This window comes from Paramormyrops kingsleyae, chromosome 24, assembly GCF_048594095.1.
Source record: "Paramormyrops kingsleyae isolate MSU_618 chromosome 24, PKINGS_0.4, whole genome shotgun sequence".
Classification (NCBI taxonomy): Eukaryota; Metazoa; Chordata; class Actinopteri; order Osteoglossiformes; family Mormyridae; genus Paramormyrops; species Paramormyrops kingsleyae.
This window is the reverse complement of record NC_132820.1, coordinates 10,862,512-10,889,501: the sequence shown is the minus strand read 5'-3', so window position 1 is coordinate 10,889,501 and position 26,990 is coordinate 10,862,512. Positions and strand designations below refer to the sequence as shown.

Below are 26,990 nucleotides of genomic sequence, written 5' to 3'. Positions count from 1 at the left end.
AAACGAAAACGTCAGAGCCTTGATGGTATTTTATGGTCAGACATGGCCCCATTTTGCGTATTTATACTTTAAAAGTGAGAACAACCTTTACCGTACGTTTCCAGTCAGACTTTAGTGATTCCAGTGTCCAAAGTATAGCCTCTAAAGACACTACATGGACATAATGGTCTGACAGTAAGCGTGTTGATGCAGAGCATTATGGGTAGGATGCAGAGCTACCCATGACTGTGAAGAGATGCTGGAGGTCTTTATAATGGGAGGATGGTTTTTGTGTAGAAAGTTGATTAGACGTGCCTGGATATGTCATGATGGGATTTAACCCCACAACCTACTGGTGTGAAATATATGATGGATGATGGTGGACCCCCTCCCCCCCCTTCTGATATCTTTATCTCGTGACTGGGGATGGTTGTAAGTCATCATCTGCAACGTTCAGGATAAACAACCCCCCCGCAGGAACTGCCACGCCTTTTCGACAGACTCCAGTGAGCTTGTCTTGTGATGAGCAGAGCCTGGTCACGCCCCCACATTTGCATATTTATTGCCAGGGAATTAAATGCTGCAGATGATTAATGTAGAGCGAGTCTCCTGGATGCCGCTCCTCCGGGTGATATGAGGAGAGGCAGGCTTTGACGCTGGCCGCTCTGCAGACCGCCGCCATCTGTAGCTGCGATAATGCCAGACTCGGAGCGTGTTTACGCACCACGGCGTGGCATCAGGATGGACCAATCGCTGTGCGGGGGGAGGGGTCGCCCATTAGAGCCTCCATCATCGTGCCCATGGAGATGCGGTAGCCTGGGAGGGCCCAAAGAGGCTGATGCTGTGGTGTCTCAGAAAGGCTTACAATGGGTGGGTGGGGGGGGGGGGGGGGTTCTTTCTTTTTTCTAAATGCAGACTGTCCCTGACATATGATTGGGTTGCATTCCGACTGACACGTCCTACTTCAAAATGGACGTATGTCAGAATAGCTTAATTGCACTGACTTTTGGGTGTGAGACTGAGACTGGGAGATGCGCGCGAGGCTGAGACTGGGAGATGCGTGCGAGGCTGGGATGGTCACTCGGCCGTACAGCACAGTACTTTCCCGTGATGACTATTGCACAGCACGAAGTGAACGCTAGGCTGTACGTCTGCCCAAGATGCATTTTAACAAATGCATTAACTTTAGTCATACATGCCAGTCGTCGTAATTCGCACAAGTCTGGGACGATCTGCAATAATAAAACCCAGGTCCTGGGTGATAGGTCTCCGTATCCCAGCATTAAATAAGCTGTCCCTCTGGTCCTCTCGCCCATGTGAGGGGTAACACAGCCCCCACCCCAACCTCATGGAATTTGTAGAAAACACAGGTATAGCAGGCTATCAGAAATGAATGGATGCCAGTTGTGCCCAGGTGGGTAACCGTGCCATTAGGTGTGTTGTAGCTGCCTGGTAACGGTCCATGTACAAAAGTGCCATCTAGTGGACATACGGGTAAATAAAAATAATTACAGAACTCTAGCTGCGCTGGTGATATCACCCATCTGCCTGCGACCGTTGCCGGTGGGATGTGGATGTGGACGCAGATAGACACACGGAAACCAGAACAACTGTTAGTCTTTAGTTTATTTCAGGAATTCCCATTGTTAAAATCACAGAGAAGGTGCTTGACGCTTGACTGCTAAGTGCACATAAATAAACACTAACGACACGACACACTGTCCTTAAATGTACACAGTATTCTAGGCTGAAAGGGAAGTCGAGCCCCCTGGAACAGTACAGCCACTAAAACCGGGATCACTGCTAGCAGACGAAACCAGGGCAATAAAACGTATACCCATTAGTGCGCCATGCTGGCTCTTCCGGCCCTCCTGTGGACGCCATTTTGGCTCCTGTAGCCTCAGTTTCCGAACACCACGTGCATGTGCGGGTGGTGAAGGCTGTCTCTAGGAGGAGGCCGGGGTGTCCATGGTGGTCAGAATCCGGACCACCTCCGCACGCTGGGTAGGGGAGATGTGCTGGGTCATGTAGACGATGGAATCCATGGCCACCTCCGGGTTGGTCTGTACCAAGCTGAGATAGAATGACAGGGGGGGGACCACAGATGGGGTCACTTCATCTCAGCCCTTACCGTTAATACCATTTCCAGCGTTTGGCTAATTTCGTGACCTGCATGGCCAGCTGGGGGCGCTCACCTGCGGATCTGCTTGAGGATGTGGTCACGCCGGATGTACTTGATGTTCTCGTCGATGATGGAGCGTGCCCCCTCCTCCTCCGTAAGCTGTCTCACCAGCCACTCCACAACCATCTCGTTGTTGTCCCACAGATAAGCCTGTGGGGGGGGGGGCGGCAAAGCAACCTGTCACTCATCTGCAGTTGGACCATGAAGGCGATGAACCTCAAGCATGACTATGGCCGTGCATCAGGAATGGTGTGAAGACAGGAGCAAATGACCACTTATGCACGTTACCAGGGGCTATTCCAGAATTCTTTAAGGTGGGGGGCATAAAAGAGGCTGTATTTAATAAGGAGAGGCCAACATTACCATTGGACAATGACATGCTGTAAATCAGTGAGTGATGGTGAAGGGGACACCCTGGTGACCAATCAGCTTTCAGCTAGAGCCAATGCCCCGGTAGCCCCACCCCTCATCTGACACCCAGAACCCAACCTGTATATTCATGGTGAATGACCTCTGACCCCAAATAGACCCCTCCCCACCCAGCTGCTAAGGAACGTTAATGAGGTTGACAGCGCGGTGCTTAACACGGCCATTAGTCACTGTAACACGTCTGTTTTTAATTAGGAAGCTGAAGATGGTATCAAGGTGGCCATGATGGGGGGGGGGGGCACTGATTAACGTGAGGCAATAAAGGTCATCCGTCGGGGGGGGGTTCTGCATGGTGCTCACCTTGACCGTGCCCTCCGCCTCCACAAACCAGCGCCGCAGCATGGCCTGAACCTGCCCGTCCGTCAGCTCGTTGTTGGATGCCTGGATCTTCTGCTTCACCAAGTCCTCCAGCAGGAGGCGGCGTAGGCGCCAGTAGAAGAACTGCCGGGAGGTTCTCCACTCCAGCACATCCTGGGAATGAGGATGCGCAGCAGTCAAGCACAACGACAGGGTCCCAGGCCTGAGCAGACAGAGACGGACACAGACAGCGCAAACGGGAGACACGTGGGAGATGAGGGACTCACCGTGATGACACCCTTCTCCTGCATACGTCCTGGCGTGTCATGGAGATCCGCAAACTGCACTGCCACCTGGTGGTAGATAGGCAGTAGGAACTCCTCCCGCTCCTTCAGCTCAGTCTCCAGCGCCTTGCGCTCTGCGGGACTTAGCTCCGGAGTTCCTGGCCAGGGGCAGGGTCTACAATCAGATTCCAGGCCAACACCAAACAGAAGTACCTGCTCAAAGTCGAGCCCTCCCCCCCCACCCCCCAACCCCAGCGGGAATCCTGGGGCCAGCAGACTCACCCAGCTTCTCGGCCAGCCCCATGTAGACCGGATCCACCCTCCTCATAGTCTTCACCAGATCCTTCCTGCGGAACTTGATTTCCACAGTCCCCTCGGGCTCCAGGACGCCACCTCTGGAAGGGAAACGCAAGCGCCCATGGGATCAAAGCCCACGTGGACGTGAACCCATCCCCTACGGCGACCCACACCACGTGGAGTCTTACCGGCTGTCCTTGTCGGCGTACATCTCCATGTGTCGCTGGTTGATGGTGGGATCGATGACCACCCAGGAGCCCCCGCGGAGCTCGGCCTGCGGCGGAATGTAGACCAGAACCGGCTGGAGGTACTCTCGGAGCCCGTCCACGATGTACGCGCCGAACTTCAGCACCTGGTCATACATGTCTGTTCGCAGACGCAGTCGCGGTTACTGGAGCGGCCTTACTGAGACAGGCAGGCTAACAGGCGAGCAGAGAGGGACGGACCTTTCATGCCGCCGGAGAAGCCCCGCCAGTTGGCAAACACCATGAGCGGAAGACCCTCGCGGTTCAGGTCCTTGATGGCCTGAGCCGTCTTGAAGGCCGAGTCGGGGAACCAGACCTGGCCGGCCTGCTGTATGATCTGGGGGGGGCAGAAAGGGAGGGAGGGAGGGAGGCGGAGAGAAGAGAGAGAAGAGAGAGAGAGAGAGAGAGAGAGAGAGAGAGACCAGAGACAAACTAAATGTGAATATGGAAAATCACTGTAAATTGTAGATAAGGAAGTCATTGTGCGCTGAGCACAGAGTATTATTGTAACACCATTCAGATTCACATGTATTAAAATGTATTAATTGCATTCATTAGCTTATAAAAAGTTAAAATCAAAAACAATTCTTGATTTTATAATGACTTAAAAAGCTGGTCCTGCATTCAATTCTGCTCTATTCTGAGAGAGAGGGAGTTACTGCGTGTTTGTGTGTGTGTTGATGCATATATTACATTGTGGGGACCAAATGTTACCTTAGCCTCAGAGTCCAGGTTAGCAGGATCTGCTGGGATCGACAGCTCCACAGTCCTGGTTTCTACGGCGACCACACCAATGGGTATCCCCCCGAGCCTGCGACCGGACGACAGAAGAGAACACAGTCAACTCCGAGTGCCGTTTGGGTTGTGTGCGCACACACCCCCCTCAGCCAGCAGGGGGCTCACCTGGCCCGGCCCACCACCACGCTCTGGGCCCACGGCTGCATGATCTCCTGGAAGGAGCCGTAGTCGAAGAAGCCGCTCACCCACTGGCCCTTGGGGTCTGCAGGGAGACATTTACATTTTATTTAGCAAACGCTTTTATCCAACCCGGCATACATTTTTGAGGAAAAGCAGAGTCACACAGTTCCTGGAGCTACTGGGGTTAAGAGTCCTGATCGGGGGAGACATTGACCACGCCGACTGGGATTTGAACCAGTGACCTTCCGATCACAGGCACAGCCTCCTAACCTGCCGAGTCCTGCACGCGCTCAGACGCATCTGAGAGGCCACAAAAAATACCCATAAGACCATAGGAATGAGGCAGAACAGCTCAGCTACTACGTTCCGGTTCGAGGGGAACTGGCCGGGGGCCCGGGACAGCTTGGGGTCAAGGAACCACGTCCCAGGAACTCACTCTGACTGGGTCGTCCCGCCAGCATCCAGCGTGGGTCGTACGGGGCCTTGGTGGGCACAAACTCCACGGGTCGGTCGATGGGGTCCTTGGAGTCGAGGATGGGCACAGGGCTGGAGGTGCACTGTGAGGGAGAGGGGAGGGTCAGCGGGGGGGAATGCAGAGTGGGCGCCGGGTCGGGGGGGGGGATGTGGGGGGGGCTCACCCGAGGCATGTAGGAGAGCCACTGCAACAGGGTGTAGACGCCCTCGAAGTCGTCGCAGACCGTGCTGTGCGTCACACCGTTGTTGTGCATGATCTGGATTCCGCCCAGCTGGTTGTTCGAGGTGTAGACCTCCCGGCCCAGTACCTGGGGGGGCAGGGGGGCGTGACGTCACTTCCCGGGACAGGCCCAAGTGACCAAACGGTGGAAGGACCCCCCCCCCCCACAGACACGCGTTTGCCATTCGCTCATCACCGTGTGACGCTCCCGAGGAGAAGCACTCCGATTGGCTACTGCGGCCTGACAACCGGCCAACCAGAGAATGTCGCAAAGACGATGGAGACAGTGTCTGGGGTGGGGGGGCGGGAATGATGATTAAAAAATTGTCCATTACAATTTCAGACAAATCATCCCGACGCCCTTTTTTGCTGTTGCCGGGGGCACAATGCAATTACTATGCAAATCACCCCTCAGCACCCCATCCCAACATGGGGGGGGGGCGGGACAAGCTGCACCCCCATTCTCAGTGATGGGTGCCGCTGTTGGCATTGGTGTGAGGGCAACCTTAACGGATACTTATGGGGTCATCACACACACGAGGGGGGGGGGGGGAGGGGTCAGAAAGTTACCACTAATGTTACTAGGTCACCAGGGAATAGATTAACGGCTAGACTTTACTGTTTTGCTCAGTTTCCCCCCCACAACAACGGTAAATACTCGGGTTTCAGCCTGCGCACTGAAATAAGCCCATTTTATTAGCGCTTTTTAAGAGCATCTGCTAAATGACAGTGCGACATAGCTCATTACTGCCGTTAACCAGGTGAATTCCATAATGTGTGCAGGGGGGTGGGGGCGGGAATCGGTCTTCGCGAGCGAGTCACCAAGGTGTTGGATTAGATAACTGGTTGGTTGAATATTTTATTTTTTTTGTCAGGTCAGCGAAGATTTTGGTGTCGTGGGTCGCCACAGAGAAATGTTACCAGCAGAAACACTGTACACTGCATATGCGCCCACACACACACACACACACACACACACACACACACACACACACACACACACACACACACACACACACACACACACACACACACACACACACACACACACACACACACACACACACACACGAGAAGGACAAATAGAAACTGTACCATTTGCATACAGTCCCTGGGCTTAGGGAGCGTGGATAATTTACCGATTCCTCACGTACTTTAAACACAGGCACACTCAGGGTTTACACCACTGGATAATTAGGTGATAAATGAAGTTTCACACAAATAATCCATGAGATGTCCCAGCTGGCACATTACAGACAAACTGATTCTTAGCCTGGTTGCATCATCATGTCTCCATGACAACCCAAACTTCAGGTCAGCTGCATCTTTCCAGAGAATCCCATGACACTCTGAGCTACTCAGAGGGCCACAATCAACCAGGAAGTGGACAGTGTGCAGTAACAAACCTGCATAAAACCTTCCACCAGGGACCCAGCGAGCCCCAGCACTGACCTTGTTGAGAGCCCCAGCCCCCGTCAGGATGATGTGGGAGTTCTCCACCTGAATGGTTCTCTGCCCCAGCCTCACAAGGTAAGCTCCGATGCCGATGGCCCTGCAGGTGACCTGGGCACAACAGACAGAGGGAGAGGCGGCGATCCATGGGTATGAGGAAATAAGATGCTCGTGCGTGCGCGTGCGTGCGTGAGGGAGAGACAGAGATACGCGTGTGTGCGTGAGGGAGAGACAGAGATACGCGTGTGTGCGTGCGTGAGGGAGGGAGAGACGGAGATACGCGTGTGTGCGTGAGGGAGGGACAGAGATACGCGTGTGTGCGTGAGGGAGAGACAGAGATACGCGTGTGTGCGTGAGGGAGAGACAGAGATACGCGTGCGTGCGTGAGGGAGAGGCGGAGTGGCAGAGATACGCGTGCGTGCGTGAGGGAGGGACGGAGTGGCAGTGAGCTCACCAGGTTCATGGTGATGACCTCTTCATAGGCCAGCGAAGACTCTCCTGCGATCATCCCAGATCCACGCAAATTCTCCACACCGAGCCCCTCCTCCTTCCCGATGATGTCAGTGATCTTGTACCTGCGGTCGAGGGGATGGGGGGGGGGGGGGCAGTTGATTAAGACGCGGGATCTTAACAGAGCTGCATTCACTCAGCCATGGGTGTGACAGCTGTGGGGAGGGGGCTGTTCCCACTGTTGGGGTGGGGGGCATCATGGCCGGCCCCGGGGGGGGGGGGGGGGCTCACCTGGACTCGCCCTCATCCTCCACGTGCTCGCAGTGGACAGAGTTCAGGGCAGACACCTTCTTATAGTCTTGGGGAGTCAGGTACAGGTACTTAAACCCCTGCAAAATCAGATAAAATCACAGTGGGGGGGGGGGAAGGTCAGCCAGAGGTCCAGAGGCTAGACAGCAGCAAGGCCCTCTGTTTAACCGAGAGGCCCCAGCATAGACGGGCCCCGGGCCCCGACCCTTACACAGACTCCTCACCTTGTAGGGGTCGCTGGGGTCCTGCCAGGCCACATGGAACATGTGCCGGATCTCCTCCGCCAAGCCGATGCGGGCCCCGCTGTTGGCCGCCACGTAGATGCGCGGCACGCCGCGCTCGCGGGACAGCGCCGACGCCTGCTGGAAGAGGGCGTCCTCCTGCGGCCCGAACGAGCCAATCTTGTGCGTGATGTCGTTGGCGATGACGATGATGTCACGGCCCGCCGGGTACTCGGGGGTGCGCAGGGTCATGCACCAGGCTACCATGCCGATCTGACGGGGAAAGAGCGTACACAGGGGGGGGGGCGGTTAGCACACCACATCTCATTCCCTCCTGAAAGCAACGTGGATATCTTTTCTCACCCCCCTCACCTCATTCCCCCCCGGTAGGCGGTTCATGTGCACCAGCTGCCCCTGGGGATCCAGCACCAGCTCCTGGAAGGTAAGCAGGTCCGAAGGCTGGGGGCAGGGGGGCAGATGAGCGTAGGTGTCCATGGATTGCCACAGTTTCTTCAGAGCCTGGGGAGGGTGGAGCGGGATATTATTTCTACAGCCAAAATTGTATTAAAATATAAATATTTTAAAAAGCGAAGGCCAAAAATACACTGGAATTAAACAGGGGAGACGAAATTAAAACCGAAAGGATGAGGGGAGACTGAGCCCCAGGGCATGCTGGGAGGGGCCACCCGGCTGCCCACCTGCCGGAACATCTCCGGGAAGTCATAGACGTAGGTGGTACCCAGCGACTGGGCCTGGAAGCGCTTGGACTGCAGCAGGTCCTTGGTGACGTAGGGCGTGTTGATGAGCATGCCGTGCAGGGGGCCCTGCTTGTCCCCATACGCCTGAAACATGATCTGCGGGGAGATGGGCGAGGGGTCAAAGACCAAAGGGGGAGTGGTCAAAGACCAAAGGGGGAATGGTCAAAGACCAAAGGGGGAGGGGTCAAAGACCAAAGGGGGAGGGGTCAAAGACCAAAGGGGGAGGGGTCAAAGACCAAAGGGGGGACTAATGACCAAAGAGTGAAGTCGTCAAAGACCAAAGGGGGAGGGACTAACAGCCAAAGGGAGGGGTCAAAAAAACTAAAAGTAAAAGTCAAAGACCAAGGGGAAGAGTCAATGACCTTGGGGAGGAATCAGAAGAGCCTGAAATAAGAGGTTGGTGAGGGTCTCCAATTCCGGTCCTGGAGAGCTGCTCTCCGGTAGGTTTTCTATCCTTTCTAACCTGGCCCTGGTATTTACCTGAGAACAGCTGTGGCTCATCAGAAGCCAGAGAGGATAGAAAACCTACTGAACAGTAGCTCTCCAGGATCGGCGTTGGAGACCCCTGAAGCAGGCCCTCAGTATGCTCCATCTAACCCACAGGGCTGCGCAGGTCGGCGTAACCATGGACGGCAATACCGAAACCACTGAAGCTCCGCCCCTTTACACTGCCATTATTATTATTATTTTTTAAAGCAACCCTCTTATTCAGGTGAATGAGCAGGTGACACGGGCCATCACCCAAGTCACAGAAGGCATCTGCTATTATGTCAAAATAGGATGGATGTGGCTAGACCCACCCCTGCGGCGATACCAGCAGACCGACCCCAGGCAGTCTCAGGGTGGGTTAGAGCGGTGCATGCTGGGAGGTGTGACTCGAGAGAGATCGGGAAGCACACCTGGGCCGTTTGCGAGTCCGTGACCTCCTTGTAGAGGCTGATGTCTAGGTAGTAGCCCGACTCGTTGGTGAGGAAGAGGCGGATGGGAATCTGCCGTCCCGTGGGCGTCAGCCGGATGTTGATCTTCAGCTCGGCCTGCAGCACCCGCAGCTTCCACAGCCGGCTGCCGTAACGCATCACCATGGAGCGGACAGACTCCTCTATCTGTGGGGGCACACAGGTGCGGGTATCAGCTACGCCTGAGGGGGGGGGGGGTGCAGGATGTCCGAGGGTGCCCAAGAGGAGCGGTCCTACCTTGGAGGGGTCCATGATGACCGTGGGCACAAAGTTGAGAAAGATGTGGTTACAGTCCGTGCGGACCGTGGTGTTGTTGAAGGCCACCTCCAGCTCATCCATGGCCTCCAGCAGGAGGCGCTCTGCCTCGTTGTGAAGGTACTCGAACGAAGCCTCCTGAGAAGGTGTGCAAGATATGGAGGAGGGAGGTGGGTCAGAGAATCAGGCTAGCCATCAGTTTGACGGGTCGTCCGTGGGTTACAGTTACAGTAGTTGGGATGGACGGGGTCAACCTAGTTGGGATGACTCACCTTGGTGACCAGGTCCGAGTGGCGGATGATTGCCCGTACAAAGAAGCGGTAATCTGTGACTTCTGCGCCCACCTCCACACGGGCAGCGCCCAGGTACAGGTGCATCTTGTGGTTGGCGCAGGGGATGGCGGTGAGGGCGAAGTTCCTCATGCGGTTCAGCTCCAGCTGGAAGGCCAGCGCTGGCTCCAGGTGCCGGTAAATGCGATCCTCCTCGAACTGCAAGGAACACCGCCTCAGCTGCATCCCTATCTTTGTAACCACACCTGAGACCCGTCTGCTTTCACCACAAACTCTGGTAAGTTAATACCCAGGTTAACACCCTGTAGAGATGGTGTCCAGTTCCAAATTAGTGCCCAGGGTCAATTTAATACCCAATACCAAGTTAGTACCCAGTACCAATTTAACACCCAGTACCAGGTTAAAACTGGCAATGAGCCATGGTCTAAGGCACAGGTCTTAACACTTGGATGTTCTCCAAGTTCCACAAAACCGCCCCACAGTTAGAAGACCGGACAAATTGAAATAAATGATGCTCAGATTTCATTAATGGGTGACCTTGCCCTCAGGGTGATTATAATTAAAAGAGGGCCCTTTAATTACCAGGGCTCGTTACTGTAATGAGTTTCAGTGGTACAAGCTTGTGGTGGGGGGGGGGGGTTAGGGGGTAGAATGTCCTCATTGATCATAAGACCTGAAATAGTTCCACTCGTCCATCCGTCCCTCCGTTCATCTGTTTGTTTTACAGCAAATGGTATTCCAGTCAGTCACGATGATCCAGACACTATCGCATAGTATATCTGCCAAAGCGTGTGTTGCCCCCTAGTGGCAGAACAGAGAATGACACTCACCTTGTCCCTGGCTCTGAAGGTAAAAAACTTGGGGAACTCTCTCTGTGAAGGTAAAGACAGAAATCGGAGTCAGAACAAGCTTCCTGTTTACGGCCCTGTACCGGGGGAGAGGGAAGGGGGCATCTGGCCATGACAAAAGGTGCGGAGGTGCCTTCAGCGGGGATTAAACAGGATAGAGCAACCCGAGCCCAGAGTCGGAGTTAGCAGACAGCAGGGGGAGCCAGCGAGCATCATCCTGCCCACGGCAGCCGATGTCTTTAAAAGGAGCGAGGGGTGCAATGGAGAAGGTCAGCAACAGCAAAGGTCCATGGGAAAAGAGAAGGACATCAGCTCTGTATGCACACTTTTGTAAAGTAATGTGCTATGGAACTCACACCCATTACAGAGAGATTTAGAAACATAAAGCAAGCCCCTCACAAAGGGATCATGTGACCGCCACCACTGGGCCCCCAACAGGGTCTCATGCAGAACGTCACATGAGCAGAAAGAAAGAAAAAAGCCCATCAAGAGTTGTCAGCTGTTAAGTCCAAGCTTGTGCAGGAATGGGGTCCGTGGCGGGGCGGGGCAACTGCAGGGACAGCGATGCACCCCCAAGCACCCCCCCCCCCCCCAGCGCCACATGCCGCACCCCAGTAGGCGGCATACTTACATGGAACCTCTGGTCCACTTCGCAGTTGACCTGCTTTCTGAAATCCTGTGATCACAAAGCCACGGTCGGCGAGGGCCGGGAGACAGGGGGGGGGGGGGGGGGGGGACACAACACGGGAAAGCTACAGTAAATTAGCTTAATTAAAAGCTCAATCGCTGAACAAGACACGGGATTTGATTTATAAGATCCATTCAATTCAGTGATGTTCATTGGCGGGGGTGGGGTGGGGGGGGGGCAACGAAAGGTCAAAGAACGATCGAAGGCTCTCACCTTCTGAGCCACCAGGAAGGTGAGCCGGCGGATTCCGTGTTCAAAGAGAACGGACTTCTGGAGAGGACAGAGACGAGGGACGTCAGTGTGCGGGGAGCCTCGAGGCGGGAGTGGGGGTGCGGGGGTGGGGGACGTGGCCTTACCTTGGACTGGGTAAACTCCCGGAACATGGCTGCCAAGCCGTCATCATCGATGTCTGCGTCAGTCTTGATGGCCACGTTGAGTATGTGAATGGGCTCTTCCCGTACGCCCTGCAAACGTCCCGAGGAAAAGGTCTCTTATACACCCCCACACCTGCCTCCCCCCTCATTTCCGTCTGTCTCTCTGACTAATACCTCAATGAAACTTTCATTTTCTTTGTTTCCATAAATGTCTGCTTCCATTCTTCATTTCCCAGCAGACGTAATTAGTCAAACACCGGAGAGACTAAGGAGTCACAAAGCCTTGTTCGGTGTAATTATGGCTCCGGTGACTAATGTCACTTCATCGTTTAAAGTCCGGCGTCGCTGCCCTCCCTGACGGAAGGGGGCGCCGATCCCACCCCACAGCTGAAGGTCTAAAACACAAACTGCCGCGTGCATCGGTTTACACGTGGCTCTCTCTCCGAACACGGATACCCACCCTATGGTCCAACAGACTATCCTACCTTGCCGTCGTCCTCGCCGTACAGCACTGGGTTTCCACCCTCGGGGAAGGTGGGACTGGGGGGCCGCGAGTCGGAGAAGCAGCTCATCACGTCATTGATGTTTCTGAAATGGAGGGGAAGGGGGGGGGGGTAGTTTTATTTTTTTGTTTTAGGAGAAAGCAGAATCAATCAGACAGTCCCTGCATACATCAAGAGTTAAGGGCCTCACTTTTCTGACTCTGGGATTTGAACTAGCAACCTTCCGATTACAGGAACAGAGTCTTAACCCGCTACCCACTGTCCCCCACAAATAAAACGGTAGCAGGTTACACTTAATGGGAGCAAAACTGGAAGGTTCTGGTTGCTCTCACACACGTAACACCCTCGAACCCTCAACGAGAAAGTCGGGAGGAAGCCCACCTGGTGAAGTCCAGGAAGGACCGGAAGGAGACCATAGCGCCCATTCGCTGACAGGGCGGGGTGAAGGAGTTGTCCAGCAGGACGTCGCTGACGCTCGCCACGTGCACCATGCCGTAGTGGTTCAGGTTGGAGCCGAATGACGTTCTGGGGGCACGACACGAACGCGGTCAGCAGGGGCAGGCGGCCATGCTCACCTACTTCTCCAGATCATCTACATCCAGAGCGGTGCATAGCAAGCTCAACTTCTCCACAGCGGTGCTTTCAGCAGCGTCTCCAGGTATGGCAGCCTTACCTGCGCCTTGTGTTGGTAGGGGGGGGGGGAGGGGCACGATGAGTCCAATACCCCCAACAGACAGGTGTGGAAAAGCACACTTCAACCACATTTTAAATTTTGACCAAATTTTCTTCCACTGTTTTCACTAAACTAGGACTGTTAACTTCCTGCACTTCCTTCAGAAGCCCAGAAGGTGCCAAAATAATGAAGGGGAAGATTTTTAAATATTTCTAATGTCACCTGTCCAATACTCCCAATGTTAGCAATTTAACAGGACAGAAGACACTAGACATGCTTTATAAACACATACGGATTACCCATAATCCCCCACTACATACACATAACCAGCATTCTGCAGTAAAATATGCTGGTGTCAACCTGCCCCCATCAAGGGCTGGTTGCTACAAGCAGCAGCACGGTCAGACAGGGAGGGAGCCTCTGAGCTCTGGCCCGGACAGGAGTCACTCTAGGATTTTTTTAAGGTGGCAACATAAGGGCCATTATTCATACAGAGGGGCCAATCTTACCATTAGCCAATAATATGTTTTGAATTATTGAGTGACAGGGGAGAGGCGCTCCATGGACCAATCAATCCAGCTTGGGCCCTGCCCCCTGTACACACTCCTGGGCCCCTGATCACCTCTTAGCTGTAGTTCTCCCAGTAGCTACTTATTTAGGCAGCAATTAGCCTCCGAACAAAGCCGGGGTCCCGGGAGCATTTTCCCCTTATCGGCTGCGTCTGACCGTCTGCGGTTTGCTCTCTGGAAGGAATCGAAGCCCCTCCTCCCTGCCGGTCAATAGAAGGAAAGTGTACAGTACCTGTTTAAGGTGGGGATGTTCCCTCTGCAATCAAACGACATTAATTACTCATCGGTTAGTGGCAGGCACAAGTCAGGGGGAGGCAGCCGGGGATCGCTGGTGCTGTGTGCGGCATTCAGTCCAAACAAAACGATCACCGATTGATTGGGCAGGGCTACGCTGGAGCCAGCCGAACACGCCAGCGCCAAGGCGGGAGCAGCGGCGGGGGGGGGGGGTTACGGCGGCCTGTCAGCACCAGCCCCACCGACCCGCAGGTACCAGCGAGACGAGCGATCCCGAACGGCCGCACACAAGCACAGGAGCAACGGCCACTCCCCTCCTCTTCATCATGCATTTACATCTGGCAGGAAACTGGAATTGAAATTTTTTTTTGTACTCATCTAAAGACACTAAAAATGCAGACACACAGCCAGGCTACTGGTGAGATGTAAAGCATGTAGCAGACAAAGACAGGACAAGTCAGGGGGCAGCAGCCCAGTGAAGCCCAGTGAAGCCCAGTGAAGCCCAGTGAAGCCCAGTGAAGCCCAGTGAAGCCCAGTGCAAGCTGCTGTTTTAGTAGGTTAGCTGGCCACAATTCAGGGACCACTTTTCAGATTGTTAGCATTGTAGCCTTTAGTCGTTACTTTTCTGGGGGGGGCGGGAGCGGGAAGCAGGGATTAGGTCTTAACCTTTGGAGGCCGAGCTCCCGGCTAACAAAGAATGGGCAGGAGCCTCAGGCAAGAACATTTATGGTGATCTCAGATCCGGTCTTACATACCTTCTCATTTTTATTGTTTTGACCTCCTAATGTGTCAAATTGAAGGTGGCCTGGTCTAGTACATAAATTAGACAGGGGTGATACTGGTCCTCCAGGCCTGCGGGGGTGCTACTTTATTTATTCATGTTCCGCAAGGAAGAGTCCTTTCCCAACACTAACCATTAGGAGAAGAAACCCCCGTAACCTCGAGGACCAAGATCACCTCCCTTATCACATTGGCCGACGGAGAGAGGGCCACAGGCAGGTTTCCGCCCCCTCCCCTTCGGCCATGCTGCAGTGCATTGTGGGTACCTGTTAGGGTGGGAGGTCGGCAGCATGAACTGGAACTCCACGATGCAGGTGTTGTCTTTCAGCTGCCGGTGCTGGACACTGTTGAGCTCATAGGCGATGTACGCCCTGCGTACGTATACCTGGGGGCGGGACCATTGGAGGATCAGACCCAACACATTACTGTGAGGTCCACGGACCATCACACCCACCTGGATCAGACTGGACTACTGGAGAAAACCAAAACTGCTTCTTAAAGACAACCATGTTCTGCCTTTGTCCTTTCTTTGACTGACGAGCAGCAGGTGACACTGGGAAGTCCCTAGACTTTCAGGGGGGAGGGGGCTGAGGAGGTAGGTGAGGGGGAAGTTTGGGTCAGGACCCCTTACCTCCAGTGCAGCCATCCGGACCACTTGGTTGCTGTGGTAGAAGAAGTTAGGCAGCACGTCAAAGATGGACGTCTCCGACAAGATGAGTTTCTGTCAGGGAGGGTAGCAGGTATCTATCATGGCATCCCAAGGGCATCACAGTGAGTCCCCCCCCCCCAGATCAGGAGGTGAGGACGGCAGGGAAGCAGAGGGTGTCCTACCTGCAGGTTCTCAATGCAGAACTGGTGGCCGTACATGTCAATGGCAGAGAGGAAGATGGACTCCACCTGGTTGTGCCTCAGCTCGTAGGATGGCAGGTGAGAGGCAATTAGCACCTGGGGACGACAGGGGTAGTTTTGTGCACAGCCAACAAGGGCAGGGCTACCGAAAGGTTCACCGTTCAAGAATCAAGAGTTCTGAATAGGAACTGTCCCTAACAGCGCCCCCTGGCTGCAGCTTACCTGCCGTGCCCGCAGCGACACCTTAGCATTAGTGGTTTTGCTCAGCTGAGTGAGCTCCGTCAGGATGGCCATGAGCTCGTCCGTTAGGGTGGGATCTCTGCCGCACAGCTGGTCCTGGGAAGTTTAACAACAGTGTCACTGCCAACTTTGAAGGGCATTATGGGAGATACCAGGTCTCTATGCCACCCCGGGCGTGACTGCAAATGAGAGCCGAGATACGGAGCAACGGATGTGGACAGGGAGACTCACAATAAGCATGGTGACTAGAAGGTTCTTCTTGGTGACTTGGGCATGTGAGAAGATGTAGTTGAGGACATTAGCCATGTCTCCCTTGTTCTCCTCTCTTAGTGTGAACACACACTTGTCATAGTGTCCTGGCGGGGCAGTCAGATAATGTGGTTAAGGATCTGACAGGGACCAGTGTGGGGATATTAATATAATCCAAGTCATATTTCCATAGTTAACACAAGAACCGCTGTTGGTCAAGGGGAAGACCCCGGTATCTAGCCATCACTGACCAGCAGAAGACCCTGGTATCTAGCCATCGCTGGCTAGGATAGTCCATCAGCGTCAAGTGACTGAATTTGCAAGGCTCACAAAACCACTGCTCAGTTTCTCACCGCTCTGGAACTGGATCTCCACCTTCAGGTACTGTCGAAGCAGGTCCATTACGACCGCTTTCATGTGCCCGCGGATTCCACTGCGGTACCTGTGGGAGAACGGCACGTCACACCAAGCAAACTCCACCGGTGGAACTATAAAAACCCAGCCAACGAGAAACCGCACATTGTTTATAGGTGAACCCCACCCCCTGCCCAGCCACACATCCCTCCCTGGAAAACTCACTTCTGCACCAGTTGAACGATGCTCTGAGTGTTCATGAAGAAGACCTCTCTCTCAGACTTGCGGTTCAGCGTAGCAGCATGGCTGTCCAGTATGTTTGCGATCTGGTTTGGAAGGGATGGTTAGTCTCACACACACACTACGCAACCACCTGTACCACGACGACGCACGGTGATCTCAGAGGGACCACGGGACTCACCTGCTGACTGGGGAACTGACAGAGCACAGATGTAATGTTGCTGGCATACTGGGCCATCTCCTTCTTAATCGATTTCTCCACAGCAGGCGGGATACGTCCGGACACACTGGTCATGATGTCCTGTAGCTCCAGGAGCGGGAGGGACGGATCTCGTAGGGTTTTCATCAGCCTCTCCACCCACTCCTTCAGCTGTGGCCGCACACAAGCACTCGCTCGCACTTGAGCCGAATCTGGAAACGGCGGCGCATACCTAGCCAGGCCTGCAGGGGGCAGCACTCGCTCACCTTGCCGCTGAAGAAGGGCTCGGGCAGGCAGAAGCCGCTCATTATGTGGACCAGGTGGTCCAGCGTGCTGTGAAAGACTCGGTGCAGCTTCTCTCCCTGAAGGGCCAACGACTGGATCTGGGGCAGACTGCCTGTGTGAAGCTCCGCCTACAAGACACAACCGGGAGCCGTCATACGACAAAGCCCCACACGACAACCGCCCCACCCGCCCCACCCGCGGCTCCCTCCCTACCTGCTGCACCCTGCTCGGGTCATCCAGCTGCAGCTTTGCGATGACGCACCCTGGCTCCAGGACAGCCCCCGCCCGCTTCACGTAGTGGATGCATCCCGACTCCATGGCCGTCAACGTCATCACCATCTTCATCACCTGTGGGCGGGCGGTGTACATGGGCCATGCTGCACCTTCCTGAACTGAGGGCCCTGGAAGCCCTTCAACAGCCCCTAAATGCCCCCCCACACACCTCGATCTCCGCGTAGCACTGGCCAGCGAACACGTGGCCCCCGTCCTCCACAGTGTACTGGATCAGCTTCCCCGCAGAAGGCGAGCGCAGAAGCGACGGGTCGTTCTCCTTCTCGAACACGCAGGTCTTGTTGCCGATGGTGATGCGGTACCTGCCAGAGGGAGGAGCGTCATGGCCCTGCGGGCACTCCCTATGCTCCCTCCCACCACGCCAATCAGGTAACAGTTTCTTGAGTTGCCATTGTACTCACTGGCCAATCAGGCAGCGCTTCCTTTATGAACAATAATGAGTTGTCCCCTGCAATCCCATGCACTGGTCATTCAGGTAGGGCTTTTATGAATATTAATGAGTCATCACCTGCCATCCTACTCATTGGCCAATCAGGTAGTGCTTCCTTTATGAATATTAATGAGGGATCACCTGCCATCCTACTCACTGGCCAATCAGGTAGTGCTTCCTTTATGAATATTAATGAGTGATCACCTGCCATCCTAGTCATTGGCCAGTCAGGCAGAGCTTCCTATATGAATATTAATGAGTCCCACCTGCCATCCTATGATTTGGAATGCCTCCCCACCCCCTTACCTGTCTACCTCCTCCTTCATGTAGGTGGTGTAGCTGCTGCCGTCATAGGAGAGCAGCAGGCCCCCGTCGCTGAGGCGGTGCACGTCCACCTCCACGCTGGAGCCGTTCATTATCACCACGTAGGAGGTGGGCGACTGCCTCGTCACCTTCAGCACGTACTTGGTGCCCTCGTAGATCAGCTCCACATCCACCGTGTTGAGCAGCGTGTGGGCCGGCAGCACCTGACCCCTGTGGGAAGGTCGCGGGTCGGGGGTCAGAGGTCAGGGAGGACGACGGCGTCCCATAACCCCGCTCTCACGGCACTGGTGGAAAGCGCCGCAGTCTGTACCTCTCCAGAGAGTGCAGGAAGTTGGAGACGCTGTTCCTTAAGTTGACGTCTGCCACGTGCAGAGCCCCGCATACGATGCCCAGCATGGTGTCGGGACGTTCCGCCTGCGCAGCCAAAGGGGACGCAGGTCACACGCCGTCAAACGGCCACACGTTCCCGTGGCGACACGCGGCACACACCTGCATCTTCTCTGAGATGAGCCGGTCCAGCCAGCCCGTGTCGATGCTATTATGCTGGAAGCTCTCCGTCTCCAGAAGCTTGATGAGATACTCCACTGTGGTCCTGAAGTCCCCTCTAATGGAGAGTTCCTTCAAGGCCACCACCATGTTCCTGGAAGAAGGCAAGTGCAGTAGCCTCCTTACCGAAGGTGCTGCGTTCAGACGGAGACACACAGAGGCCCAGAGGTTCCACTCACGAGATGGCTTCCTCCCGGTTCTCCCCCCAGGAGAAGCAGTGGCCGAACTGGGAGTCAGCGAACTCGTGTAGCCCCCCCGCCGCAGCCACGCTGAAGTAGCCCCAAACGTTCTTATTGCTGCGGAAGTTGAGCTCCTGGACGGTGCCGGAACTGGGCTTGAACCCCTGTTGAACAACGAGGCCTGTGTCAGAATTGGCCTGGCGACCCAGGTCAGAACCCATCCTGGGACCCTGCGCCAGAACCAGCCTGGACCTGTCTAATGGCACTTTTACCACTACCAAGGAGAATCAAGCCATACTGCAAAGTGGCGGTTTTCCACTGTAAAGTTTGAGAGTCATACCCGAGCCGTAACCGCCCTGACAAGACCACGCTAACTAGCAGGGTCCACAGCGTGACCAAACCAAGCTGGTTGCAGCACCAGTATCTGACTGGTCAAAATGTCAGTGTTCTGTGCATGGATTATCTGAAGGAAAAAGCATATATTCTATATATTACTCATTATTAGTAGTATTGCACATTGTGATGTTCACACTTGGAACTTCAAAATTTCAAACCTCCTACTTAAAAAAAGGACTACAGAACAGCGGAACGGAATGGATTCGTAAAGCAAATTTACGCAAGCAAACACCTATTCTGCAAGAGTTTGATACTTTCACAACGCGGTGATTCTGCGGAAATTGGCACGCAGTTAAACAAAATTGCACATAGCAAATCATGAGGTACACATCCTGAACAGTAAACAAGAATGCCTTCGGTTTTATGTCACTGTCGTTTCTCGAACCCAGTAACATCTTTACACAGCCGTACCGGGGAACTGACGATTTTCCACTGTAAATTATGCAAGCAGTACAGAGCGATACCCTCGCTGATATGGCCCTACGGGTTTACTGAGCACGGTTCCGAAGTGAGCTGGAACTGCGCTGTAACTAGTCTCTCTTTGCTGTACGGGTTCGTTCCTCTATGCCATTGGAAAAGCGACATAGAACCCCACCAGACTGACAGGTCAGAATTCACCCTGGACGTGCCTAAGACCCACACAGTCCTCATGTCAGAACCCACCACAGGATCTTAGGGAGATTTACCTCATCTGGGTTCTTAGGGAGATTTACCTCATCTGGGTTCTTAGGGAGATTTACCTCATCTGGGTTCTTAGGGAGATTTACCTCATCTGGGTTCTCGCTGGTGATGCGGGCAGCAATGACATGCCCCCGAGGGGAGGGGTGCGTGCACAGCTCCTCGAAGTCGATGGGTGTGTCGCCCCACGCCTGCAGGCCGTACATCATGCGGATGTCCTTGATGCGGTGGAGAGGGATTCCCATGGCGATCTATAGGAGGATCCCACACACACACAGACACAGACACAGACACAGAGATATGGTCAGCTTACTGTCCTGATTGCTTCTCCGCCTTGGAATACCAGAAACCGGCAAGCAGGGCTGGAAGGCAGGGCCGACCCCAACCATTTTTGGGGCCCTAAATAAAAATTTGGTTAACCTAGTTGTCATCTGTCACCTTGCTTTCCATTCTGACAGGCTGAGAAGATGGGGCGCCCCCTGGTGGCCACTTGGCCCTAAGCTGCCACTTTAATTGGCTGAAGGGGACACGATCGTGTTGGCTACCGCAGTCACATGATCATAGGTCATCCAGTTACCATGTAGAAGGGCAGCGCACATGCACGCACTGACCTGCAGCTGGGCGGCGGGCAGGTTGACGTCAGCCACCATCTCTGTGCAGGGATGCTCCACTTGCAGGCGCGGGTTCAGCTCCAGGAAGTAGAAGCTGCCGTCCTGGCTGTACAGGTACTCCACCGTGCCGGCGCTGACGTAGCCCACCATCTTGGCCAGCTTCACAGCACACTGGCAGATAAGGGGCGCCAATCAAAACTCTCCGGGCCAATCGGAACACCGCATCAAGATGTCCCCTCCCCCCTGGCATTCAACAATAGCATTCCATAAAAGGTCTAAGAAGACTAGTGTATTCTGGGGCGGTGCCTCAGGGGTACTGCTCCCAACTGAAAGCTGATTGGCTCCCAGATGGTCCCTTCCACCGTGACACACCAATTCAAAATCACTGGATAATGAGAAGGTTGGCCCGTCTGCATAAATTATCCCCCTAACCTTAACTCTAACCCTTTAATCTTATTCAATTCTAGAGTGCCCCTGGTTAAGTATATGCCCTAGAAACCTTTCGATCAAGCCTCCTCCTCACTTCTGCTCCACTACTACAAATGGTCCGACCTCCTTCGCGGAGAGCCGAAGAAGTTGCAGGTACCTTCTCCATGTCCTCGAACACGTCGGCCGTGGCGATGGTGGCCGGCGCCTCCTCGATGATCTTCTGGTGGCGCCGCTGCACCGAGCAGTCGCGGCCGAAGAGCGAGATGGCGTTGCCGTACTGGTCGGCCAGGATCTGCACCTCTAGGTGGCGGGCGTGCTTGGCCAGCTGCATCACGAAGATGGGCGAGCCCGGGACCTCCGTCTGGACCTGGGGGGGGGGGGCACCGGCAGAGGGTCAGCACCATCATCACGTGCGGTTTAGGAGGCCGCCGTGCCGGTCGGGGGAGCGTACCTGTCTGAAGAGGTTGGGGAAGTCATCGGCACTGTTGACCTTGCGGATGCCCTTGCCCCCGCCACCCTCGGAGGCCTTGACCATCACCGGGTAGCCGACCTTCTCTGCCGCCTGACAACGGGAGACCAGTGAGTAATCGTGCTGAAACTTAAAGTGACGTCGTGATGCCAATTTTCATGGTTACCTTAAGCCCCGCCTCCACGTCCTGGATGCAGCCCAATTCGTACAGCTCAGGGGGGACGTTGACGATCCCCTTCTTCTGGTCGCTCTCCGTCCATTCCACCGTCAGGCCTGCGGAGAGGAGGGTGACAGACATGGGGACCGTCACCTCAGGCGTCCGCCGATGATCAGAGCCGCTCCAGACTGTGACCGTAAACTTGGCCGTTACCCGCTCCGCTCCATGGCAACGTGGGGATTCCCGCCGTCTGGGCCACGATGGATGAGGCGATCTTATCCCCCAGAGCCCACATGGCCTGGCTGGGGGGGCCTGATGGAAGGAGGCAGGGGGGTAAATACGGAAGCGGCAAAGACTCATGGGAGACGTGCCGTGTGGGCGGGGCCTGACTGGAGAAGCAGCAGACTCACCCATGAAGGCGATGCCATTCTTATGCAGGAGTTCGGGGAGTTTAGGGTTCTCTGAGGCGTGACCCCAGCCTGCCCACACCGCCTGGGCGGGGGGGGGACAAGGTACACATCAGTGTGTGTCTACAGGCCAGATCATTTAGCATTTACCCCCCGGTCCAAGCTGGGCCAGCAGACTCACCTGCACAGGGATGCGCTTGGCGATGTCCAGGATGAGCTCCACATTGGCGTAATTATTATTGTTGGTGCCTCCCGGCACAGGGACGTAGTGGTCGGCCATCTTGATGTACTCTTCAAGCAGAACAACAAGTGGGAAGGAGAGTCACGGTCAGCTGGTGCCCTCACTCCTCCCCCAAAGTCCTCTGCCGCCCCGGCAACCCACCTGCATTGGCCTTCAGGTCCTCGGGGGTCACCATGACGACAAAGCGGATGGCCCTCTCGTTGCGGAACATCTCGTAGGCCCAGCGGCGGATGGAGCGCATGCACTTGACGGCGGCGATGCCATTGTTGGCGATGAGGACCTGCGGGAGGCGCAGACGCGCGTGAGGCACCGGGCCGACCCCGGGGACACACCCAGCCCGCCACCTCCTGACCCTCGACCCCAGACTCACCTTCTCTATGACCTTGTTACCCCCGAATCGGGTGACGAACTCCGCGGGCGAGGCCACCGTGAAGTCACGCTGCAGGTCTATGCGCCGCCGGTCATGACCTCGCTTGACCAGGTGCAGGCCGGACATGCTGGGCCTGGGGGGAGGACAAGCGTGAGCACGAGGACGAGCGTGAGCACACGCACGTGCACACATACACGCACGGACCAGGATTTACTGCGAAGTAGGCTTGACCTGGTTCATCACATCACACCGTCGATGTATATGCGTCTCAGTGCTACTCTTATCTACGTGATAAAGAGCAAGGCTGCTGCCACAAAGAAACCTCAATGAGGCGAAGGTCGCCGACGTGCCAGTGTGGACTGGCGCCGCCACACCCCCCCCAGCCAAGGATCAGAACACAACCTGCCCTAGAATAGTCTCAATAATAACCCATCTGACCTTCAACTGCTTATTCCGTGCAGGCTCACTTGGGGCCCAGAGCCCCCTAGTGGCGATTCACCACAAAGCACAGGCAGACAGTGCAGGACCAAACAAGTCAGTAACATTACTCAAGCCAAAAGGTGTGGCAGGCTGGGTGGGAATTCATCACACCGATCACCCCCCTCGATGAAGCAGCAGTTTCCTCAGGGGCCTCTGTTCTGCTGTAAAAGCTCTTGCCCTCTTGTTTTGTAACAGAGGAAGAATGTCACAAACATTTGACGATGGGTCCAGTTGTGTAAAATTTAGCATGTGAAGCTAATAATATTTTTTTAATTCTACATTTAGGGGGTTTCTTTTGGTTGACACCTCTATTCAAAGCCACACACAGTTTTTTGAGGTAGTAGGGTCAGACAGCCCCTGGAGCGGTTGGGGGTGGGGGGGGGGTTAAGGGCCTTGCTCTGGGGCTCAGCGCTAAAATCACTTTGCCGACCATGGGATTCGAACCAGCAACCTGCTGATCACAGATCCAGCATCCAAACATGTTGAGGCCCGCACTGCCCCCACAAATATCTGATGGATTTACTAGGTCAGTAAGGTGGCATAGTCCCTCACTGCAAAGTGTATCTTTGTTCCCTACAATGAGCTGGCTTCCTGTCCAGGCTGGGATAGGCTCCAGGCCCCAACATGTCACTGACCAGGAAGAGGGGTTAGAAGATGAATGAAAGCAACTGCCCCAGTTCACTATTTAAGGCACTGGTATATCTCTGTTTGAACCTTTTACCCAGTCACTCAAACAGGCATCTCCCAGTCATTGGACAGCCTAATCCAGGGGTGGCTAATCTTACCCAGAATAGGCAGTTGTGTATGTGGATTTTCATTGTGAGTCTGTAATTAGATTACTAATTAGAGGACTGATTGGATAAAGAGTCATCACTCCTGGGTTTGAACAGCTGACCTAAAGGTTATCCCAAAAACCTGTATACACACCGGCCCTTTGCAGAGAGGCACCACAGGGTTTTCACCACCAGGGGGCAGTGGCAGCCTGTTCAGCACCTCTAGAATCTTCACACAGCACAGAGAAGGGGCCACAAAAGGAATGGCCACCCAGAGTTAAGCGGCCCACTGCCAGCCTGACCTACCACTGCAGTGACTAAACATACACACACAGCCTATAAAAGTGACTTCTCAGAGAGGAGAGCGAGGGGCAGAGGAGGTAAACGTAGGGGGATCTGACCTCATGTTGTGCAGGGGCCCATCCATGTGATCCAGACCCGGCTCGTAGAGGCCGTCAGAGCTGACGGAAGAAGGCGACAGCGAGCGATCCTTGTCCTCCAGCGGCACCTCCGTCCTGCCCAGAATCTCGTCCTCCGAGTTCTCCTCGGACACGGTGCCGATGGTAAAGTGGGACACCGGGACGGGGGGTTCTGTGATGGAGGGGGCTTCCTCTGCCATGGTGGAGCGGCCTTGGCAGGCTGTAAGAACTGTGGGGGGGGGGGGGGGGGGATATCCTCGTTAAATGGGTCGCCCAGTGACTCTCAGTACCTGGGCCCCTTGCCAGTGCCCAGTGTCAAGTTGCTTCACACCTCTTTCACAATGGCCCTGCGTGTTGAAAGCTTGTGTTGAAACAATGATAAAGATAACGGAAGGGCGCGCCTGTCCGACAAAGTCTGACCGCCACCCGGTGATAGCGGGAGCAGTGTCAGTCTGCCCGGAGGGGCGTTTAGGTGATGAGTTTCACCCAAACTGAATGAGTATGCAACTATGGGCGAGTCAGCACTTCCCAATAAAGATTCCTCAGAACACAAGATCCCCCTTGTCATTCTTATGACTTAACAATAACATTCACTATGTTTCCTTGCATGTCAGAGCAGCTTTCTTTGTGACACCCGGGAAACTCGCCAGTGGCTTTGGGCGACCGCGCCGCAAACCGCCCTGGCGCTTTTGTAATTTTCTACAGCGACCAGGGCAGGCTAAAATCACTTTGCCGACCATGGGATTCGAACCAGCAACCTGCTGATCACAGATCCAGCATCCAAACATGTTGAGGCCCACACTGCCCCCACAAATATCTGATGGATTTACTAGGTCAGTAAGGTCCCTACCGCTGGTCCTGACCTGAGGGCTTCACTCTGGATAGACATCAAAGAAAATAAAAGCGCAGGTTACTGCATGGACAGAAGCAGCCTTCAGCTGATGGGGGTTCAGGTTATTTATCACAGCGCGGAGATAAACGCGACCGCACTTTACCACACCTCTGTACGCGATGCCGGAGCGTGTAAAGAGGAGCTTAATGAAGTCTGGTGTTGACATCCACTAAAAAGCGGAGATGATCATCGCGGTGACAAATGCAGCCACTACAATAATGATAATTCGTCGCATCACCAGGCCCTGTGACAGGCCCATGTGAGCCGGCAGGCGCATGCATTGGAGCCCCGGCCCATGTGAGCCCAACGATCTGAAGCCGCAGAGGGGCAGCGGCAGCAGGCACCGTTAAAACCCCCGGGGAGACGTGCCTGACCGGCTGAACCGGAGCAGCCGGCTCCTCCGCTACTGCTGCCAGGACACACCTTCATGGCGGTCGGGCAGGCCGAGACGGGGCTGGGAGCAGGGATGGAGAAAGGCATTGCCGGGTCGGTTTGAAAAAGCCACGGACACGCTGGGTTCCCTGTTACACGCATCGGGATCCCCGGCATACGCACGGGAACACGCACCGGGCGCCTTGTCACATGCATGGGAACCCGCACCGGGCTGCACGGCACACGCACCGAGCTCCTTGGCATACGCACTGGAACATGCACTGGGCTCCCCGACACGCACCTGGCTCCTTGTCACACGCACCGGACTGCCTGTCACACACACACACACACACACACACACACACACACACGGGAAAACGCATCGGGCTCCCCGTCATATGAACCGGGCTTTCCGTCCAACACACAGCCAAAGTGAAACGCGTCGCCCGCACTCGGAGCGTTAAACCGCCGGGTCCAGCGGGGATGCTGCAGGTGTACCTTCCGGGAAACGGCCCGGATCCACATTTACTCACCGTGGGATAAGAATCGGCAAGCAATCCTGAAGCGTACGCGACTAATCCAGGGCACGGCTGTGCATATTTCGGCGAGGGGCGACGGCAGTACTGGAGGTCGGCGCCTGGCGCGATCCCGGCAGGGTCTTTGACAGCGGCGGCGGCGGTGGGGTGATGTGACGATGGGGTTACTTCTGGCCGTAGACCTCTGACCCGATCTGCGCGACAGCCTATCAGAGCGAGAACGGAGCGTCGAAGGCGGGACCACGCCGAACGCCGTGTCGGAGGCGTGCCCAATCGGTGCAGGGCGTTTCGCCGCCACGTGACCTCCTCGATATGGTCTGATCCGGGGGTGTTCCCGACTTGAGTGCTACGGCTTTGAACGTGTACCCGGTGATGCATACCGGGCTACCCACGCTCAGCTCTCAGGCATCAGTGGGAAATCGCAGTCTGTGCTGCAAAATGTCGTTTTAAAGATACATACGCCATGCATAAAACTGCTGGAAGGCAGCACGCCGAAACCGACTGAGCGTTGCGGGAGCCATCCCCTTATTTTTGAAACGAAGTGTCGCCGAGCGGTCATGCATTTGTTTAACGAACCTGGCAAGTATACTTCTTAACGCGTGCATATATTACTTCGCGACATATCTAGTTTCCGGTGGAGGGCACAAGACGAAAGACATTGGATGAGATGTAGAGGTACCAGGCCTCCTTACTGGAGTGCCCGTGCGGGGCAGACCGTGAATGTAGAGCTTTGTTGGGTGTGAGGACACCGTGCCACGCTAGTTAGGTTCCTCTGGCAACGGAAACTCTGGAATATACAGACCCTTTGTGGAGCTCAGATTTATTAATAGCCTGCACACTGTTTCTAGTATTTTTCAATATTCAGGGTTTTATTTATTTTTAACCCACA

The 26,990-nt window shown here is 55.0% G+C and overlaps 1 protein-coding gene across 5 annotated transcripts; it reads right to left on the bottom strand.

Moving 5' to 3' along the window:
- Positions 1–1,587: 1,587 nt before the first annotated feature.
- Positions 1,588–26,307, bottom strand: acaca (acetyl-CoA carboxylase alpha). 5 transcript variants are annotated; one of them, XM_072706174.1, is made up of 55 exons: positions 26,099–26,303; positions 24,284–24,530; positions 22,630–22,762; positions 22,401–22,539; positions 22,200–22,309; positions 22,022–22,103; positions 21,825–21,923; positions 21,621–21,727; positions 21,437–21,547; positions 21,143–21,352; positions 20,557–20,727; positions 20,035–20,196; positions 18,872–19,035; positions 18,636–18,786; positions 18,457–18,560; positions 18,129–18,356; positions 17,544–17,694; positions 17,315–17,449; positions 17,083–17,229; positions 16,799–16,987; positions 16,603–16,703; positions 16,377–16,465; positions 16,006–16,130; positions 15,757–15,870; positions 15,517–15,630; positions 15,317–15,406; positions 14,952–15,070; positions 13,904–13,927; positions 12,811–12,954; positions 12,412–12,514; positions 11,909–12,016; positions 11,766–11,822; positions 11,496–11,540; positions 10,847–10,888; positions 10,690–10,728; positions 9,999–10,214; positions 9,709–9,864; positions 9,415–9,618; positions 8,456–8,611; positions 8,130–8,276; positions 7,761–8,030; positions 7,519–7,616; positions 7,232–7,352; positions 6,778–6,888; positions 5,270–5,413; positions 5,068–5,188; positions 4,617–4,713; positions 4,428–4,524; positions 3,915–4,050; positions 3,657–3,834; positions 3,454–3,566; positions 3,175–3,329; positions 2,891–3,061; positions 2,175–2,311; positions 1,588–2,052 (listed from the first exon to the last, which is right to left on the bottom strand). In XM_072706174.1, exons 2-55 carry the CDS (start codon positions 24,499–24,501, stop codon positions 1,926–1,928), a joined length of 7,080 nt encoding a protein of 2,359 aa, XP_072562275.1. In that variant the 5' UTR covers positions 24,502–24,530; positions 26,099–26,303; the 3' UTR covers positions 1,588–1,925. The 5 variants fall into 5 exon arrangements, with proteins under 5 accessions (XP_072562275.1, XP_072562277.1, XP_072562276.1 ...); XM_072706176.1 differs by lacking the exon at positions 10,690–10,728; XM_072706175.1 differs by lacking the exon at positions 13,904–13,927.
- Positions 26,308–26,990: the final 683 nt, after the last annotated feature.